The 19,122-nt window shown below is 36.9% G+C and overlaps 1 protein-coding gene across 2 annotated transcripts in view; it reads right to left on the reverse strand.

The window, feature by feature from the left end:
- Positions 1 to 19,122, reverse strand: part of Plod (procollagen lysyl hydroxylase) — a 339,227-nt gene that overhangs the window by 12,333 nt on the left and 307,772 nt on the right. For both annotated transcript variants that reach the window (XM_090392044.1, XM_090392043.1), the window contains one exon: positions 5,107 to 5,235. In XM_090392044.1, coding sequence (XP_090248170.1) covers positions 5,107 to 5,235 — 129 coding nt within the window. The remainder of the gene's footprint in view (positions 1 to 5,106; positions 5,236 to 19,122) is intronic.

Genomic DNA, 19,122 nt, shown 5'->3' on the forward strand with positions numbered 1-19,122 from the left:
AGATTTTTTTCAAGGATTTTACCCATGATGAAACTCAATTTTAACCCCACAACTCAGAAATACTGAGGAACTTGCAGTATTTCAAGACAGTAATATGAACTGATCACCTTGAAGAAGTAGAGAACTTTGTATACCTTGGATCACACATCTCAGATTTCTTAACAGACATTAAAACAAGAAAACAGAAAGCACTGCAGTTCCACAGAAGTCTTAATAAAGTATGGAAGTTGAGTCTCATCTCAAAGGAGACAAAGATTCGTCTTTACAAGTGCACCAGCCAGTCTATCATTCTGTACCGCTCCCAGACCTGGAACATCTCAACAAAAGCAGCGACCAATATTATAAATAGCTTTGGAACTACTTGTCTAAGAAATATCCTGGATTTCTCCTGGGAAGACCACATTCCAACTCTACTATATTAGATAAAACTCAGCAAGATCCTCTAGTCAGCACTGTTCGAAGAATGGCTCGGCCACCAACTCTCGTAGTAGAATACAGAGATCTAAAGATTTGCTTATGTTGTGTAATGCTAAGAGTGACTAAGTTTTGCCTTTTATTGTTTACAATGTGAGAAAAAGTTAAGTGTGTAATTATGATTTCTTTGTCTTAAAGCTTAAGTGAAATGCTTAATTAATTTTGTGAAGAATTAGACACGTGACAAGTATTGTCTCCAGTGTACTCTTGTTGTCTTAGTTAGGACCAGACATGTGATATCAGTAAATGTAAAGTTAATGATAGTAAAATTATGAATTTTGGTGTGATGATATCTCCAACAACATATTACACCGGCAGGGTCATTCTGTCAACCTGGTCGATTGGTAGAGCCTCTGCTACTAATGGCTCAACAAAAAGTTAAGCAAGTTTGAGCACGATTAGTAGATGGAAGGGAGTCAATCGCTCGATGCTGTTGCCACACTATCCCTCGATGAATCTTTGGACTCCCTGGAGGTGTCACATAATAATAATAACAGTATTATAAATTCAATGGTTACATAACAGAGATTCAAAAATCACAGATTTCTGTGATTCCAAATGCATCTCAGAGAATAACTGTGATGCTGAAGCAAACATTGATATGTAAAGATAAGGAAGTCATTTTGTCTCTTTACAAGGGCTTTACATGACTGCATCTGGAACTACTGTGCACAGATTTGGTCTATTGTATTCCAAGAGGATGAAGAAGCTGTGGAGAGGAGAATGTAAAGAAGAGTTACAAAGATGATATCAAGATTATGGAATATAGATTATGAGGACAGAGTGAGAATATGTGAACTGAAGAAGAGGAGATGATAGAGGTCTATAAACGTCTGAAAATGTGTTTATAGGATACCAGTTATGAAATTCTTCATTATGTGGAAGGTGAGGAGAGAGGACAAGGGAGCCTTTGTGGATGCTGAGTTTGCATGCAAAGAAAGGGGGAGGAAGGTAGATTTTTCTCTGATAGAGCAGTGAGACAGCAGACCAGTTTGTTTGAGGTGGTGAGTGCATCCCCTAAATATCCCCCTCCCCATATGAATGAGTTTAAGAAAAGGGATCACAGCTGGTGTGGGTGATGTATGGCCTCCCTCAGCTGACTCTTGGATGGTCTGATGATGATGATAACAACAACAACAAAATCATCTATAAAATAAGCAGGACCATGGAAAACATCAGCTGCTTTATTAGTGGAGAATCTCCTAAACAAGTCAAATCTTTAAGTTGTTTAGGATAAGTTTTAGTGAAGAGAGCAAATCAAATTTGGAAAACATACAAACATTACAACACAAACAATTTAACTAATGAAACAAAGAGTTCCTGAAAAAATTAGAAGACTGAACAGATGGCACTACTGGCAGAATCATATTAAAAATGAAGACATCAGAAGGGATCTTCATGTTGTTAACATTCGAAATGTGTAAGCAGAGCTAATCTACGATAACTTAAGCACCTATGGTTACTAAACAGAATGAGAGAGGAAATTTAGCAAAGCAAAACAGGCATTGTAATGCCAGGATGATAGGAAAAATATCCAGAAGAAGATAAGATCTGGGTGGACTGATACAATTAGCAGTGTTCTGGAAAATTGAGATGAAAGTGAAAATATTGCAGTTACAAACAATAGATTCATTTGAAAGAAAACTGTTGGTAGGATGCTAGTAATAATGTTAAATTTAACGATATAGTACTATCATATTGATGACAATAAATCACCATCTCTGCTAATGTTTAAATTCCTAAATACAGGTAGTTCTTGAGTTAATTTCTTCTGGCTGCGCATTCGTAAAGTGAGAACATATAAAGTGGGAATTCATTTCCCCTAGACGTAATGTTAAAAACAGGAGTTACATTCTTAACAATGAAATTTGACCATAGTAGTGTTAAATAAAGCTCAACAATGATTTATATATCCAAAGAAATTAAAACTAAATATCCCCCTCCCCAGAAAAATCCAGAGTACGAAAACGGCCTTTAAAATTAAGTAAATTATGAGTCATTTGTTTCCAAGACACTATTCTCATTTCTTTATACATTTCAATGATAGTATGTATAAGTAAATCTTAGAACTCAAAAATTTCATTTGCTTTTTTATGTGTGGAAAAGCTTCATCAAGTCTCTTCAGAGTGAAGGAATGAACAGGAGTTTCAGCTGTTAAATTTCTTCTTCATATTTTGCCATTTCTTAATTTCTGAAGTCTCCATTATGTGCTTGAAGCTGGACAGTGATGTCAGCTGTAAAAACCTCAAGCTGTTGGTTAGCAACATTATTTACAGTACTATTTACTGTAGTACTGTATTGAATACACATGGTTTCAAATGCTGCATTCAGTTATCATATTTTCAATTTTGTTGATACCTGGAAAAAACTCATAAACTGAGAACATGTAAAGCAGCAACTGCCTATAGACATTTGGCATCAGCAACAGAAGAAGAGATCTAATTATATTAAACTGACATTATTAGAACACCTTCATATGACTATCATTATTAGAAATCTTTTCTGAAACTCTCTCTAGCATTAAATAAGACTTTTTCTTTTTCTTCTCAAAACTATATCATAATTCAAGCAACAGTGAGCAATAAAAATTATCTACCATATATAAAAGACACAGAATATAGAAGGCACATAAAGATGCAAGGGATAAAAGTGATATCTTATTCTAAAATAAGCCACCCAGCAGGCATGACAAGGTTCTCTTGGCTGAAAATCTAAAGGAAGGCTTTCCCACATATCTATCAGTTTCACGCATCTAAATTTACTGAAGTTAAGACAGATTTTTAAGTCTGAGATGGAGATTTATATTTACTTTCATGAAGTATAGCAGTTTTTTTGTTTGATTTTTTAACTAATGGCTAACAGAGTCTGTGACTGCTGATATTCACAGAATGGTCAAAAGATCTGAGCAGTCATAGTTACAAAACTGGATGTAGTCATTATGTACTGAAATTCTGCTACTGGCTATCCATTAATGTGGGCATAATAAGCAATATTGCAACTGCAGGGTACTTGGTATACATCTGGTTGCAGATGTATACCAAGATCTACTGGTTGCAGCTGATTTTCAGGAGATGCTAATTTTTTATGTAGTCTAAATGCAGTTATCAGACTGTATTTTTTTAAAGCTTTAGATATCTTTTCAGAAGTTCCATGGATATAGTGATAGTTAAATATTTTTTACAGTCTAAAGTAGAGGAAGATATTTGCCAGGGATTTAGTATTTTATCAAACCAGTGGGAGTTGTAACCACTGGCTAAAAAGGTGTTGCATAAGTTCCAAGAGGACATTATTAGAACAAACTTTGCTATGTTAGATGAAGTTTTTATAATGCCAAACCATTAAGAGGGATGGTGGTGTGACCCATGGTGGACACATTTACTTGTGCCTATGTAAATTTCCTGTAGACTGTGAAAACCAAGCCTCACCTTATGTAACCAGTTATATCTAGGAAGGGCAGACTGTTATTGTTGTCTTTTTAACTAAAGTGAAATGCATCAGGACTATGGAGGGGGGGAGAAATAGAGAATATGTTTCCTTAGACATTCAGTGGCTAAGAGCACACAATCAGGCTTATTAGTTAGCTTTGGCCTGGTTGGTCGAGTGGTCAGTGTATCTGCTCTCCAGCCAAAAGGCTGCAGGTTCGAATTCCGCCATGGGCATGGATGTTTGCGATTGTCTGTAAAAATACTAGTGATGGGTGGTAGATGGCGTTGGTGTATTTGCGGTTCCTTGTAGTTGGTGGATTGAGTGGTGTAGAGTAGGTACCCTCCCTCGATGAGTCTTTGGACTCCCCGGAGGGTGTTACATAATAATAATAATAATTAATTTATGACTGCAGCTTCACTTTTTCTTTTCTTCAGTATTGCTTACTCATACACATTTGTTTTCACTTCCCTAATTTTTTCTTAGCACTTTTATATCTGTGGTCTGTAGTCTTAGGTCAACTGTTTTATTTCTAACTTAACTTTGAGATCCATAAGTTAAAATCAGTTTGAACGCTGTCTTGTATACAGATAGTTCATTGTTTTGATTAATTTTCTCTTATTCCATACAAATTTATTCAACTTGTTCCACACTCAGCTTTACTAATTCTATTTATTAAATCCATCTTTGTATTTAAAATTGTACCTACAATATTTTACTTGTTCTATACATTCACAAATCCTGGTTTAAATCGGAGAGGAAGTTCGTGGAAGCAGCGGAAGTTCTACAGAACCTAGTTAACTGTAACAGAACCAACAGTATGATCTTATATAGATTTTGGCATGCTGTCCTATCAACCTGTCAGCATTAATAACAGGAATCACCATGAAGAGCTGCACTCTCACCCTCCATGCAGATGACTGTCCTTGTTATCAGATCATTGTGTTGTGTCTTCATTGAGTGTGTATTGTTAAATTGCCTCTGATACTGCTAGCTAGCAAAATGTCAGCTTGTAAATAATTAATTTTAGCAAGAAAATTATTTATTTGCATTCCAGTATCTATGTAGTTTTTCAGTTTCAGAAACTTCGACATGAATCATAATCATAACTGGCTATAAATTATTAAAATGCAGGAACTCATGATATAGCAATTCAAGAGATAAGCTAATAATAATTTTTTAAGCAACTACTGAAAGGATGAAACTTACCTCATAATCAACATTAGCATTGTTCAGGGCAATATTGATAGTATATGTTGAGGAGTCGTGATGTGGCCTCAAAGAGGGTTGCTCATCAGGCCTGTATCGTACAACAAAGTTCATTAAAGCTTTAGGAGGCTGAAAAAAAAAAAGTGTGTGTGTAAAAGTTTCGAGTAATTTTATAATTTAAAGTAAAAATATTAACACGTTTCACAAAAAAATTCTCCTCCAAAATTTAAAAGAACAAACTCTGAAAGACTTACAAAAAAAATTTCTTCTATATTCACGGTATAAACATCAACTTAAATGATGTGCATCATTACTTGAAGACATCCAAACCTAATTCTGTTTCTGACTTAACTTAATATCTTTGCCACAACCACCACAGCTCATCTTAGCCATTTAAAGTAAACCCTTTCCATTCAGCCAGTATCATTTCTTCTGTCATGAAGGTAGTACTTGTGCTATTGTGCGATCCAATTTTCCATACCAAAGGATGCCTAATCTTGAATATTCCCTTTTTGACCTTTTGTAGCTTAAGATCGCATTATATCATTAGATCTCACATAAACTGTTGAGAGATGGTTACAGGGTTAACACTGGGGGGTTCTTTCGCTTGGTTGAACAGTGGGAAGGAGTGATGACAAGGGGCCATTCCTGGAAGTTACGAAAGGAAACTGTGAGCAGGAGGGTGAGGAGTGCTTTTTTTGCATGGAGGGTGGTTGAACCGTGGAATGCATTGTTGGATAGAGTGGTATGATAGACCGTGTTTCCTAGGAAGGACCTCCTGTGATGAGTCTTTTGACTCCTAGGAGGCCTAAATAATAATAATATCTTTTTTTGAAAATTATGGAGACAACTACCGTGTTTGAATAAAAACTTTAATTTAATATAACTAAAATCTACATTCAACATTTCAACCTTTATGTCAAGGTCATCTTCTGGAGCATACAACTATACATAGAAAACACGCTACACTACAATCAAACTGGTTTGTTAAAGTTACAGACCAACCGTTACAACAATTGTTGGCCTGACCTCTGGTGGAAAAAAAAAAAACAAAAAAAAAACATCAACGCTAGAGTCCTATTATTAGTGTTATCTGTTGGTTGTAGACATACATTGGGCGCAACAACAAGTCTATGTATCTATCTATCTATATACATATATTAACATCATGATTATACATGTACATTCCAGCAAGTTGGTATGGAATGGTTTCTAATATTAGCTGAAGATTGGCTAGAGTCCTGACTTATGCTGGATCTTATATATTAGGTGGGCTGAATGTGTACCACCCAGATCCTTGGAATTTTCATGCCATCTTTGTTGTTGATATTTGGGTGGTTTATCAGGATTTCACAGGCTTCCTTAAATTTCCTTTCGTACCAGGTTTTCGAGTGGTGTAAAGAGTGGGTGCTTTTCTAGTTGATTTGGTGTAAGGTGTTGAGAGCATGATCTGAGAGGCCTGCTTCACCATAATGGTTATACTTAATGTGTCTAATGTGTTCTTTCTTGCGTATAGGAATTGTCCGTCCTGTTTCACCAATGTACGGCAAGTTACAGGTACAGCGGATGCAATAGACTCCAGGATGTGCCATTGGATGAAGAGGATCCTTAGAGGAGCTGAATATGGTTTTAAGTTTAGTGGGTGGTTTAAAGGTGGCATTGAGGTTATAATGTTGTAGGATTCTGTTGATTTTTTCTGATAACCCTTTAATGTATGGGATGGCTATGGTTTTACTGTAATCTAGATTCTTTTTTGTTGTTGTTTTATGGAGTATTTTATTAATAGTATTTTTGTTATAGCCATTATTTATGAATATGTCGCTGATGATTTTTAGTTCTTGTTTCAGGGTTTGTTGGTTAGAGCAAATTGTTGTAGTTCTGTTTTTAAGGGTGTTAATGACTCCATATTTTTGTGATGGGTGGTGGTATGAATTAGCATGTATGTATTGGCCAGTGTATGTCAGTTTTTGGTAGACCGTGAAGGATAGACTGCCTGAAGGAAGACGTGTGACTAGTGTGTCTAGGAACAGGAGCAAATTTTGATTTTCGATTTCGATGGTAAATCGTATGCGTTCGTGTTGTTTGTTCAGGTTGCTAAGGAATGTGTTTAGCGTTTGTTGCCTGTGCGGCCATATCGCGAACACGTCGTCAACATATCTAAGCCAGACTGTCAGTCTTAGCGTGGCGGAATCAAGAGCCCTTTGCTCAAAGGTTTCCATGTAAAAGTTAGCGATTGGGTGGGAGGATAGTGGTGAGTCCATGGCTGTACCTTCTTTTTTGTAGATAAAATTTGTTTTGCCACACAAAGTAACCAGACTGTAGTACGTGGGCAAAGAGGGCAGTAATGTCGGGCGGAAATTTGTTCTGTAGTAGGAAAATTGTGTCATTGCTGGGGACATTAGTGAAAAGGGCAGAAATGTCAAAAGACTAATAAGTCATCTTTGTTGAGTGTTATGTTTTTAATTTTGTTTATAAAGTGTTTTGTGTTCTTTATGTAGGAGGGAGAATGACCTACCAACTCCTTGAGTGTTGATGCTAATTTCTTGGCTAAATGGTATTTGGGGCTGTCAATTCCTTCCACAATAGGTCGAAGGGGAACATTTTGTTTGTGTATTTATTATTCAGAACCCCATATATTCTGGGGGGTGGGCGTAGTGAGGTTTGAGTTTTTTAACTGTGTCCGGTGGCAAAGAAGTGACGGATTTGAGTAGTTTCTCTGTTTTATCCTTTATCCTGTTTGTTGGGTTATAATTTACCAGCATATATGTGTTGTTATCGGCTACTAGTTGATTCATTATTAAAACACTTAAGGAATTGAACAACGTAGTTAAGGATATAAATTAAATTATACTTTAATAAATATTTTCTGATATTTTGGCAATGTCACATTGCCATCTTCTAAAGGAACTTACAAAAAAAGCACGTGCACGTAGGCACTACAAACACAGTAACTGGGAATGAAGAGATGAAGCTATTGTTCTCCAAAAAGTCCTGATGGTGCCCTCTAGCGGGCTAAGTAGGTGTTCCTGGCCGTTGGGCTGAAGGTCTGCTGATGTAAGCCTCCCAAATTTGGGGCAGTCGCATACATCCAAATTTGTTGAGGTTTGGAGAATTTCTTAGGGGTGAGGCTGATTCCATAAATAGTCTTTCGTATTTGTATTTGCTACGGTGTATTACTGTAGCTTTCTTCCACCGTATTCTGTGGCGTGTATCCAGAGCATGGTCCGCAAGACCAGAATGGCTGTACTTGTGAAACCGGATGTAGTCCTTGTATTCAGAAATTCTGATATTCACTGTCCTGCCTATTTGGCCAAGGTAAGACAGATTACAACTGCAAGGGACCTGGTATACACCAGGTAGGTCTAGGGGAAATGGTTGGTCTTTAGTGGAGCGGATAAGGGATGCCAATTTTCTGTAAGGTTTGTAACAGGAGGTCAGGTCATGCTTTTTTAAAAATACTAAAGAAAATGTGCCATTACGTCCCATAGTGGATGGCATTGATTCCCCCACATACAAATTAGCTAAACATTTGGCCAAAGAGCTCACACACTATACTGGCAACACACCATCACACATAAAAAACTCAGCCCATTTCAAAGCCAGCATAGAAAGCCTTAGACTCCAACATACTGACATAATAGTCAGCTTTGACGTCTCCTCTTTATTCACAAATGTCCCACTCAAGGAAACTCTAGAGCCTAATCCAAGCTAAATTTTCTCCCGATATCTCAGCCTTATTTCAGTTCACAATGAACTCAGGCTATTTCGTTTGGCAAGGAAAATTTTACAAACAAATAGAGGGGACAGCCATGAGTTCACCACTCTCCCCACCCTTGGCCAATTTCTTTATGGAGACCTTTAAAGAAAAAGCCTTAGCCTCTGCCCCACGAAAACCAACCATATGGCTTCGCTACGTTGATGATGTGTTCGCTATTTGGCCACATGGCTCTGAAATACTTCTCTCCTTCTTAACACACTTAAACAACCAACACCCTAGAATCAAATTCACTCTGGAAAAAGAGGAAAAAAAACAGCCTCCCTTTCCTAGACACAGTAGTCACCCGCCAGCCTAATGGAACCTTGGTTTTCTCAGTTTACAGAAAACCCACCCATACAGGCAGATACATTCACCATATACATTCACCCTCACAACAATATGGAGTAGTGAAAACACTATACAACAGGGCTAAACTAATCTGTTCAAACGACTTGGCCCTAAACACTGAACTAAATCACATCCTCAACACTTTCTCAGCCAATGGCTACCCCCCAAAAAAAGTCCAAAAAATATTAGAACCTACAAACCACATCCCCTCCCCCCTCCACAACAAGGATTACTCTAAATCCATCACTATTCCCTACATCCGAGGCACCTCGGAAAAGATTACCAAAATCTTAAAAAAGCATGACCTGACCTCCTGTTACAAACCTTACAGAAAATTGGCATCCCTTATCCGCTCCACTAAAGACCAACCACTTCCCCTAGACCTACCTGGTGTATACCAGGTCCCTTGCAGTTGTAATCTGTCTTACTTTGGCCAAACAGGCAGGACAGTGAATATCAGAATTTCTGAACACAAGGACTACATCCGGTTTCACAAGTACAGCCATTCTGGTCTTGCGGACAATGCTCTGGATACACGCCACAGAATACGGTGGAAGAAAGCTACAGTAATACACCGTAGCAAATACAAATACGAAAGACTATTTATGGAATCAGCCTCAGCCCTAAGAAATTCTCCAAACCTCAACAAATTTGGTTGTATGCGACTGCCCCAAATTTGGGAGGCTTACGTCAGCAGACCTTCAGCCCAACGGCCAAGAACACCTACTTAGCCCGCTAGAGGGCACAATCAGGACTTTTAGGAGAACAATAGCTTCATCTCTTCATTCCCAGTTACTGTGTTTGTAGTGCCTACGTGCACATGCTTTTTTTGTAAGTTCCTTTAGAAGATGGCAATGTGACATTGCCGAAATATCGGAAAATATTTATTAAAGTATAATTTAATTTATATCCTTAACTACGTTGTTCAATTCCTTAAGTGTTTTAATAATGCATAACCAACGTATAAGCCTGTCTACTAGTTGATTCATCTGAAGTATATATGTTGATCTGTCAAGGACGACAGTGGCATTGCCTTTATCTGATTTCATTATTATTCTGTCTTGGTTGGCTTTTAATGACTTAATTGTTGTTAGTTCTGATTTTGGCTTAGATAAGTTGACGACGTGTTCATGATCTGGCCGCACGGGTGACAAACGCTAAACACATTCCTTAGCCACCTGAACAAACAACACGAATGCATACAATTTACCATCGAAATCGAAAATCAAAACTCGCTCCCGTTCCTAGACACACTAGTCACACGTCTTCCTTCACGCAGCCTATCCTTCACGATCTACCGAAAACCGACACACAATGGCCAATACATACATGCTAATTCATACCACCACCCATCACAAAAATATGGAGTCATTAACACCCTTAAAAACAGAGCTAAAACAATTTGCTCTAACCAGCAAGCCCTGAAACAAGAACTAAAAGTCATTAGTGACACATTCATAAATAATGGATATAACAAAAATACTATTAATAAAATACTCCATAAAACAACAACAAAAAAGAATCTAGATTACAGTAAAACTATAGCCATCCCATACATAAAAGGGTTATCAGAAAAAATCAACAGAATCCTACAACTTTATAACCTCAATGCCACCTTTAAACCACCCACTAAACTTAAAACCATATTCAGCTCCTCTAAGGATCCTCTTTATCCATTGGCACATCCTAGAGTCTATTGCATCCGCTGCACCTGTAACTTACGGTACATTGGTGAAATAGGACGGACAATCCTTATATGCAAGGAAGAACACATTAGACACATTAAATATAACCATTATGGTGAAGCAGGCCTCTCAGATCATGTGCTCAACACCTTACACCAAATAAACTAGAAAAGCATCCACTCTTTACACCACACGAAAACCTGGTACGAAAGGAAATTTAAGGAAGCCTGTGAAATCCTGATAAACCACCCAAATATCAACAACAAAGATGGCATGAAAATTCCAAGAATCTGGATGGCACACATTCAGCCCACCTAATATATAAGATCCAGCATAAGTCAAGACTCTAGTCAATCTTCAGCTAGTATTAGAAACTATTCCATACCAACTTGCTGGAATGTACATGTATAATCATGATGTTAATATATGTATATAGATAGATACATAGACTTGTTGTTGCGCCCAACGTATGTCTACAACCAACAGATAACACTAATAATAGAACTCTAGCGTTGATGTTTTTTTTTGTTTTTTTTTTTTCCACCAGAGGTCAGGCCAACAATTGTTGTAGCAGTTGGTCAGTAACTTTAAGAAACCAGTTTGATTGTAGTGTATAGTGTATGCTCCAGAAGATGACTAATAATGGATATAACAAAAATACTATTAATAAAATACTCCATAAAACAACAACAAAAAAGAATCTAGATTACAGTAAAACTATAGCCATCCCATACATAAAAGGGTTATCAGAAAAAATCAACAGAATCCTACAACTTTATAACCTCAATGCCACCTTTAAACCACCCACTAAACTTAAAACCATATTCAGCTCCTCTAAGGATCCTCTTTATCCATTGGCACATCCTAGAGTCTATTGCATCCGCTGCACCTGTAACTTACGGTACATTGGTGAAATAGGACGGACAATCCTTATATGCAAGGAAGAACACATTAGACACATTAAATATAACCATTATGGTGAAGCAGGCCTCTCAGATCATGTGCTCAACACCTTACACCAAATAAACAAGAAAAGCATCCACTCTTTACACCACACGAAAACCTGGTACGAAAGGAAATTTAAGGAAGCCTGTGAAATCCTGATAAACCACCCAAATATCAACAACAAAGATGGCATGAAAATTCCAAGAATCTGGATGGCACACATTCAGCCCACCTAATATATAAGATCCAGCATAAGTCAAGACTCTAGTCAATCTTCAGCTAGTATTAGAAACTATTCCATACCAACTTGCTGGAATGTACATGTATAATCATGATGTTAATATATGTATATAGATAGATACATAGACTTGTTGTTGCGCCCAACGTATGTCTACAACCAACAGATAACACTAATAATAGAACTCTAGCGTTGATGTTTTTTTTTGTTTTTTTTTTTCCACCAGAGGTCAGGCCAACAATTGTTGTAGCAGTTGGTCAGTAACTTTAAGAAACCAGTTTGATTGTAGTGTATAGTGTATGCTCCAGAAGATGACTAATAATGGATATAACAAAAATACTATTAATAAAATACTCCATAAAACAACAACAAAAAAGAATCTAGATTACAGTAAAACTATAGCCATCCCATACATAAAAGGGTTATCAGAAAAAATCAACAGAATCCTACAACTTTATAACCTCAATGCCACCTTTAAACCACCCACTAAACTTAAAACCATATTCAGCTCCTCTAAGGATCCTCTTTATCCATTGGCACATCCTAGAGTCTATTGCATCCGCTGCACCTGTAACTTACGGTACATTGGTGAAATAGGACGGACAATCCTTATATGCAAGGAAGAACACATTAGACACATTAAATATAACCATTATGGTGAAGCAGGCCTCTCAGATCATGTGCTCAACACCTTACACCAAATAAACAAGAAAAGCATCCACTCTTTACACCACACGAAAACCTGGTACGAAAGGAAATTTAAGGAAGCCTGTGAAATCCTGATAAACCACCCAAATATCAACAACAAAGATGGCATGAAAATTCCAAGAATCTGGATGGCACACATTCAGCCCACCTAATATATAAGATCCAGCATAAGTCAAGACTCTAGTCAATCTTCAGCTAGTATTAGAAACTATTCCATACCAACTTGCTGGAATGTACATGTATAATCATGATGTTAATATATGTATATAGATAGATACATAGACTTGTTGTTGCGCCCAATGTATGTCTACAACCAACAGATAACACTAATAATAGAACTCTAGCGTTGATGTTTTTTTTTGTTTTTTTTTTTCCACCAGAGGTCAGGCCAACAATTGTTGTAGCAGTTGGTCAGTAACTTTAAGAAACCAGTTTGATTGTAGTGTATAGTGTATGCTCCAGAAGATGACCTTGACATAAACGTCGAAACGTCGATTTTATGTAGATTTTAGTTATATTAAATTAAAGTTTTTATTCAAACACGGTAGTTGTCTCCATAATTTTAAATAAATGCATTCTGATCACTGTGTAAGCTTAAAAGAAAAGAGAAAAAATAATATCTCATTCATGTGGTGTTCATTAATTCCAAAAATCATTCTGCTCTCTAACTTCTTATCCTTGAAGCTTAATTTCATATAATCCAGATTTCCAAACAGCAAAGTCATTTCCCTCTGTGACTAATTCCATAATGTACACAATTCAAACTGACTCCTTTTCTCCAATTCCACTGATGAAGCTGAAAAAGAAGCAGAGATATTTGCTGTAAGTAATTATCTCTGCTTCTTTTTCAGCTAAAACAAATCATTTCCCAAACTAGAATCCCTGAAAATCATCTCCATGTACCCAACACTATGGTTCTTTTCATAACCAGGTACACTGTTGAGGTAATTGCACCTCTTGGTAATTTAGATTATAATTTCATCTAAGTTTTTCATCTTTTCATCTAGCAGAACCCATTCCTCCAGCCATTCACAACCTTGTATACTTTGGCACTACAAAAATGCCAAGTGGGAAGATTTCCAAGACTTTTACTCCTCCTTTCCATTGTCAGACTAATGTTTCAATTTCCCAGATCCAGATACTTGTTATGATCTTCTTACAAAAATTGATCCATGTTGGAATGAAGTTTCCATTCCTCACTTTGTTCAAACCCTATCCAAAAAAGTGTGCCATGGCAGTCCAAGAAAAGAAAACAGCTTATTATAAGTGGCTTGAGACAAAAACATTAGTTCATTTGCAGCCTATATCAAAGCCCACAATACTTGCAAAATCATCATTTAAAGGGATAAGTGTCTGTTTTCAACAGGGAAAAAATTTTAATTCCATCTTCACTAAAAGTTGTACCTAAAATATTTAGGTAAAATTTTCAGATTTGCTTGTACTGACAATGACAGCTCATGATTTAGTGCTTGCTTTGGAATGCCATTAGCCCTCTTCACATGTCTGAACCATTTCATCTGTCTTCTTCTGATGACTGTCAGAATATTTTCCATTTTTCTCCCATCTATTGAATCAATCAGTTTTCAGACATTTCATTGATTTTGTGAGCAGTATGGGGAATTCTCAAAAGTCTTCTGTAAGTTTTCATTTCGAAAGACAGGAGTCTCCTCTCATCTTCCTTCAATAAAGTCCAGGCCTCACAACCATGCAAGAGGACAGAATTCACCAAGGTTTCAATTAGTCTTAGTCTGGTTGTGATTGCTATTCTGTTATCTCCCCACAATGGTTTTAACTTCTGCAGGGCCACGGTTGCCTTAGCAATTCGGCATTTAATGTCAGTTTTTGAACGACCATCTTGACTCAACGTGTTTCCTAGATAAGTGAACTTCTTTACATTCTCAATTCGCTTATTGCCAATTTGTATCTTTAAGAATTCATGCTTGATTTTGAGGTTATCATTGTTTTTGTTTTTTGTAGGTTTATGTATAATCCATATTTTTTTAATGTTCCGAAAACATGGCTGGTTATCTCTTGTAATTCTTCTTCACTTTCTGCCAGAAGATTGATATCATCAGCAAAACATAAGTTATTTATTCTTAGTCCGCCAACTACTATTCCAGTGTCATATTCATAACGAGCTTCATCTATGAATATTCCAGAAAACAATTAAAAAGAAGAGGGGACAAGATGCATTACCCCCGTTCTGCCCGGAACGGTTCATTGCTGTAATTTTTAATTTCAATTCTCATATCAGTTGAGGAATAAAGAGATTTAATAATCCTAATGTTTTGTTGGCCTCGTGCCATATTGAGTCAAAAGCTTTTTGAAGGTCTAAAAAGTTGTGACAGATTTTGTTGTTCTATATATTTTTCGCCTAGTATGTATTGTAAAAATATAGTCAATTGTACTTCTGGACTTCCGGAAACCTGCTTGTTCATCTGATAGTCTGCTTTCTATTTTCTTTTCGATTCTTGACAATAGTATTTTTAACAGGATTTTGCTTGGATGACTAATAAGGCTTATTGTTCTATAGTTACTACATTTATTGCTATTTCCCTTTTTAGGAATAGGTACAAGGACAGAAGTCTGCCAATCAGAAGGCCAAGTCTCTGTGTTCCATATGTCCTGGAATAAATTTAAGCAAGGTGTCTATGATGATGTCACCTCCTTCGCGTATCAGTTCCACTGTGACGCCATCACTTCCCGGTGATTTTCCTATTTTTGAGGAGCTAACTGATGCAATTACTTCTTCTTTTAATATCAGGTAACCTCCTTCCTCCGAACCTCCTGGCAAAATTCCATCCAAAATATCATCAGTCAGTTGAGGGTCTTATTGAAAAAGTTTGGTTGTGTAACATTTCCATCTATCAACTTCCATGGTTTAGTGATGTACTTTTAAGCAAAAATTACATTTTTTTTTTTTTTTACTATTTTAAAATTAACTCTAGATACAATTACTTAAGGTTATTAGTTTTAATGCATTTTATGTAAACAACTTTTGTCAATTACAGTATATTTCAAATCTAGAACACATACACAGGTTTCCTTGTTTCCTCCTATTGTTCATAGCTAGACTACATATCTATCTATTTTATATATACTAAGCTGAAAAGTATTGGGAGGCATTTTTATGGTAACATTGCCTGGCCTGGTTGACTAAGTTGATAGCACTCTTGAAGCAGTTGGAATCTATGACATGGATTAAAAATTTTTAGGACATGGACGATCTCACTGTGATCACCACTACACTACTTACTGAAAGCTTGCTGTGGCTTCCATGTTTTGTCTCAAGAGCAAGGTCTGGATTATGTAATCCTCAATCTGCCCACAGTTCTGAATATCCTAGCAGTTACCAAGCTTTTATGGATTGAAATGACATAAAAAAAAAAAAAAAAACTACATTTCCGAGGAACCTAAACTGTATAGACTTCAACAGCACATGAGACTCAGATCACACTTTTCATTTCTCTTGGACACTGTCTTTTCCAGTGGGTTTTTATATGAATCCTTCCCATGGATGGCTGTAAATCATATACATAATATATTATAGTACTGTAAGTGGGTTAACAGTTAGGCAATCAGGTTCTCCTAATCTAGGGACCAAAGATAGCACTTTTTTTTCCCACACCACTTCAAAACTTTAATAAGCAGAGTTGTAGTCTCACAATGATCAAAAACAATCACCTACCACTGAAAGAATTTTACAAGCATTCATACTACAGTGAGATTTCAACTGATACTCTGTTGGTTGGAGAGAAAACATGTTATCTACTCAGTTAACAAAGCAACCACTAAAGTTGTGGTTGGATTCTTTAAGGATTTGTTTCATTTGGCAAACATAAACATATTGTGAATTTTTTATGCTGGCTGTTAGGTGGCGTTTGAAGTAAAGCTTGCATGTCTTCACTAATTAAGTGGTTAATGATACTGTGTATACTTTCTGTTAGATTATGTTTATTATTATTACATGGCACCTCCAAGTAGTTCAAGGATTCATCATAGGAGGACATTCCACTCCATTTAACCTACCATCAGCACCAGCCAATAAAGCACAGGATCTGGTTACAGCATCAGAGAACTTGGCACAAACCAAAGTAGTCACACTAACTCTGATTGGGAAGAGTAAGCATTGATCTAGAGGATTGCTAGATGCAGAATTTTCACACTAAGAAATATATGTGGAATTCCAATAAACTGAGGAGCCAGCTTGGAGAAGTGCCATGGCATAAGAAACTAGAGGGGAAAAGATCTCATCAGTGCATGGGAGATTGTCAAAGGATGTTTGAAGAAAGCAGACTATATCATAAATCAGATTAAATCAGGTGGGACTTAGATGGATGAGCAGCATCATTAAGTAGGAGTTGCAAAAACAAACAAACAAACAAAAAAGTGTGTAGGGTATATAACAAGAAAGGTAATCAGCAAGCTCATGAGAAGTACAAAGCACATACTAAAAGGGTAACATGTATGTAAGGAAGACCAAAGCTAGCCGATGAGGCCAAAGGAAATCCCAAAGTGTTCTTTTGCTATGTGGCAAGTAAAAGGAAGAGTGCCTACAGAAAGATAACTTTCATGAGCACAGATAGCAAGGAAATAAAAGAAGCAAATGAAGAAATTGAGTTACTGAGTGATTATTTTGCAATAGTATACCATCCAGTGAAATATTCCAGTATATGAGATGTGAGAACAGAGGTAGATGAACAGGAGGTGATTAGGATATTGCAGAACCTTAACAAAAATATGATGATGGCATTATATAAGATATCAGTCCATGTATTATTAGAATTTACAGGGATTGACAACTTCTCTGACCAAGCTGTTTAATTAAAGCCTTAGTTCTGGGAAGTACCGAGGGAGGAGTCATGAGATGTTGTGCACGATGTATTCATTATTGAAAGTGAGTGATTTGTGAGTAATAAAAAGCAAAAATGGTCAGAGACAGGGTATGTGTTGGAAATGTCAAAGGGCGTGGACATAATACAAAAGTAATCAAAAAACAGCACATTAGATTACTTGGACTTTGAAGAAGATACTGACAAGCAGGGATAGCAAGGTTATTATTCACCTTTATAAGGCCACAAGTGGACTACAACATGCAGATCTGGTTGCCTGGATTTTTTGGAAGATGGAAGAAGTGAAGGAGAGGAACCAGAGGCAAGCGACCAAGATTGTGAGAGATTTATGGAATGCTCTCTATGACAAATTGAAGATCTGTGGATTATAAAAGCTAGTTGATTGGCAAAGACAATATCATAGAAACATAAGCTATTAAAGTGGCTTTATAGGACTGACATTGAAGACTTTTTTCAATACACAGCAGGAAGAAGAGAACAAAAAGTCACTCCCTCCCCCAATCTTTTCATGGAACATTTCGAAAACACATCCCCTCTCAGACCCACAATATGGCTATTCTGGGTTGGCAACATGTTATTTCACTATATAGCAGGATATGTTACAAACGTTTTTAACACACCTCCACTAACACCCAATGATCCATTTCACCAGTGTAAAGGAAAACGATAACTCTTCCTTCGACACTCCAGGCACCTTGCTTTCCAACAGACCCTTATCCTTTTCTGTTACCAAAAAAAATCTACCCACACTGGAAGGCACATCTACCATTTATCACACAGCACCTTTAACAGCAGTATGGTATTATCAAAAATCTTACAATTAACAGAGTCAAACCAATTCAAACAAATTCTTTTTATGCCAATGGGTCCCTCTCCTCTCCCCTTAATAAAATCAGCAGAGCATTTTATTTTAACCCATCCTTCAAACCAGTTCCCCAAAAGCCAGAACACCAAAAAAATCCATTGCCATCCTCCTACATCCAGGTCACCTCAGAAAAAAAAATTTTAAACAACCAGAACTCCTTCAGGCTTTATCAAAATTACTTACTCTTATCTGCTCACCAGGAGATCCTCTCCACCATCTAGACCATTCTGAAGTCTACTGTATCCCTTGCTTCTACAAACTTATATACTTTGCACAAATGGGAAGAACTGCTATTATCTGTCTAGAAGAACACTGAAAGTAAATTCACCATCTGCACAACAACTATTCTGGATTGGCAGGGCTAATGATGGTTACTGGATCCAATGGCAGAGGGCCTCCCTGTTATGCAGAAACAGATTTAAATCAGAGAAACTATTTCTGGAATTTCTCACATTCTTCAAACTTAAACAACTTGGTTGCAACAGAATGCCAAAAATCTGGAAGGCCACATTTTTCAGACCTTCAGCAAGATTCCATCATTGCACCCACAAAGTTTGCCAGTTACGACTGCAGGAGTTCACCTTTTACAATCATTTTCTGTTTGCCTTCTTACTGGT

This window comes from Typopeltis vanoorti, chromosome 4, assembly GCF_054136105.1.
Source record: "Typopeltis vanoorti isolate ZY-2024b chromosome 4, IOZ_Tvanoo_1.0, whole genome shotgun sequence".
Taxonomy (NCBI): Eukaryota; Metazoa; Arthropoda; class Arachnida; order Uropygi; family Thelyphonidae; genus Typopeltis; species Typopeltis vanoorti.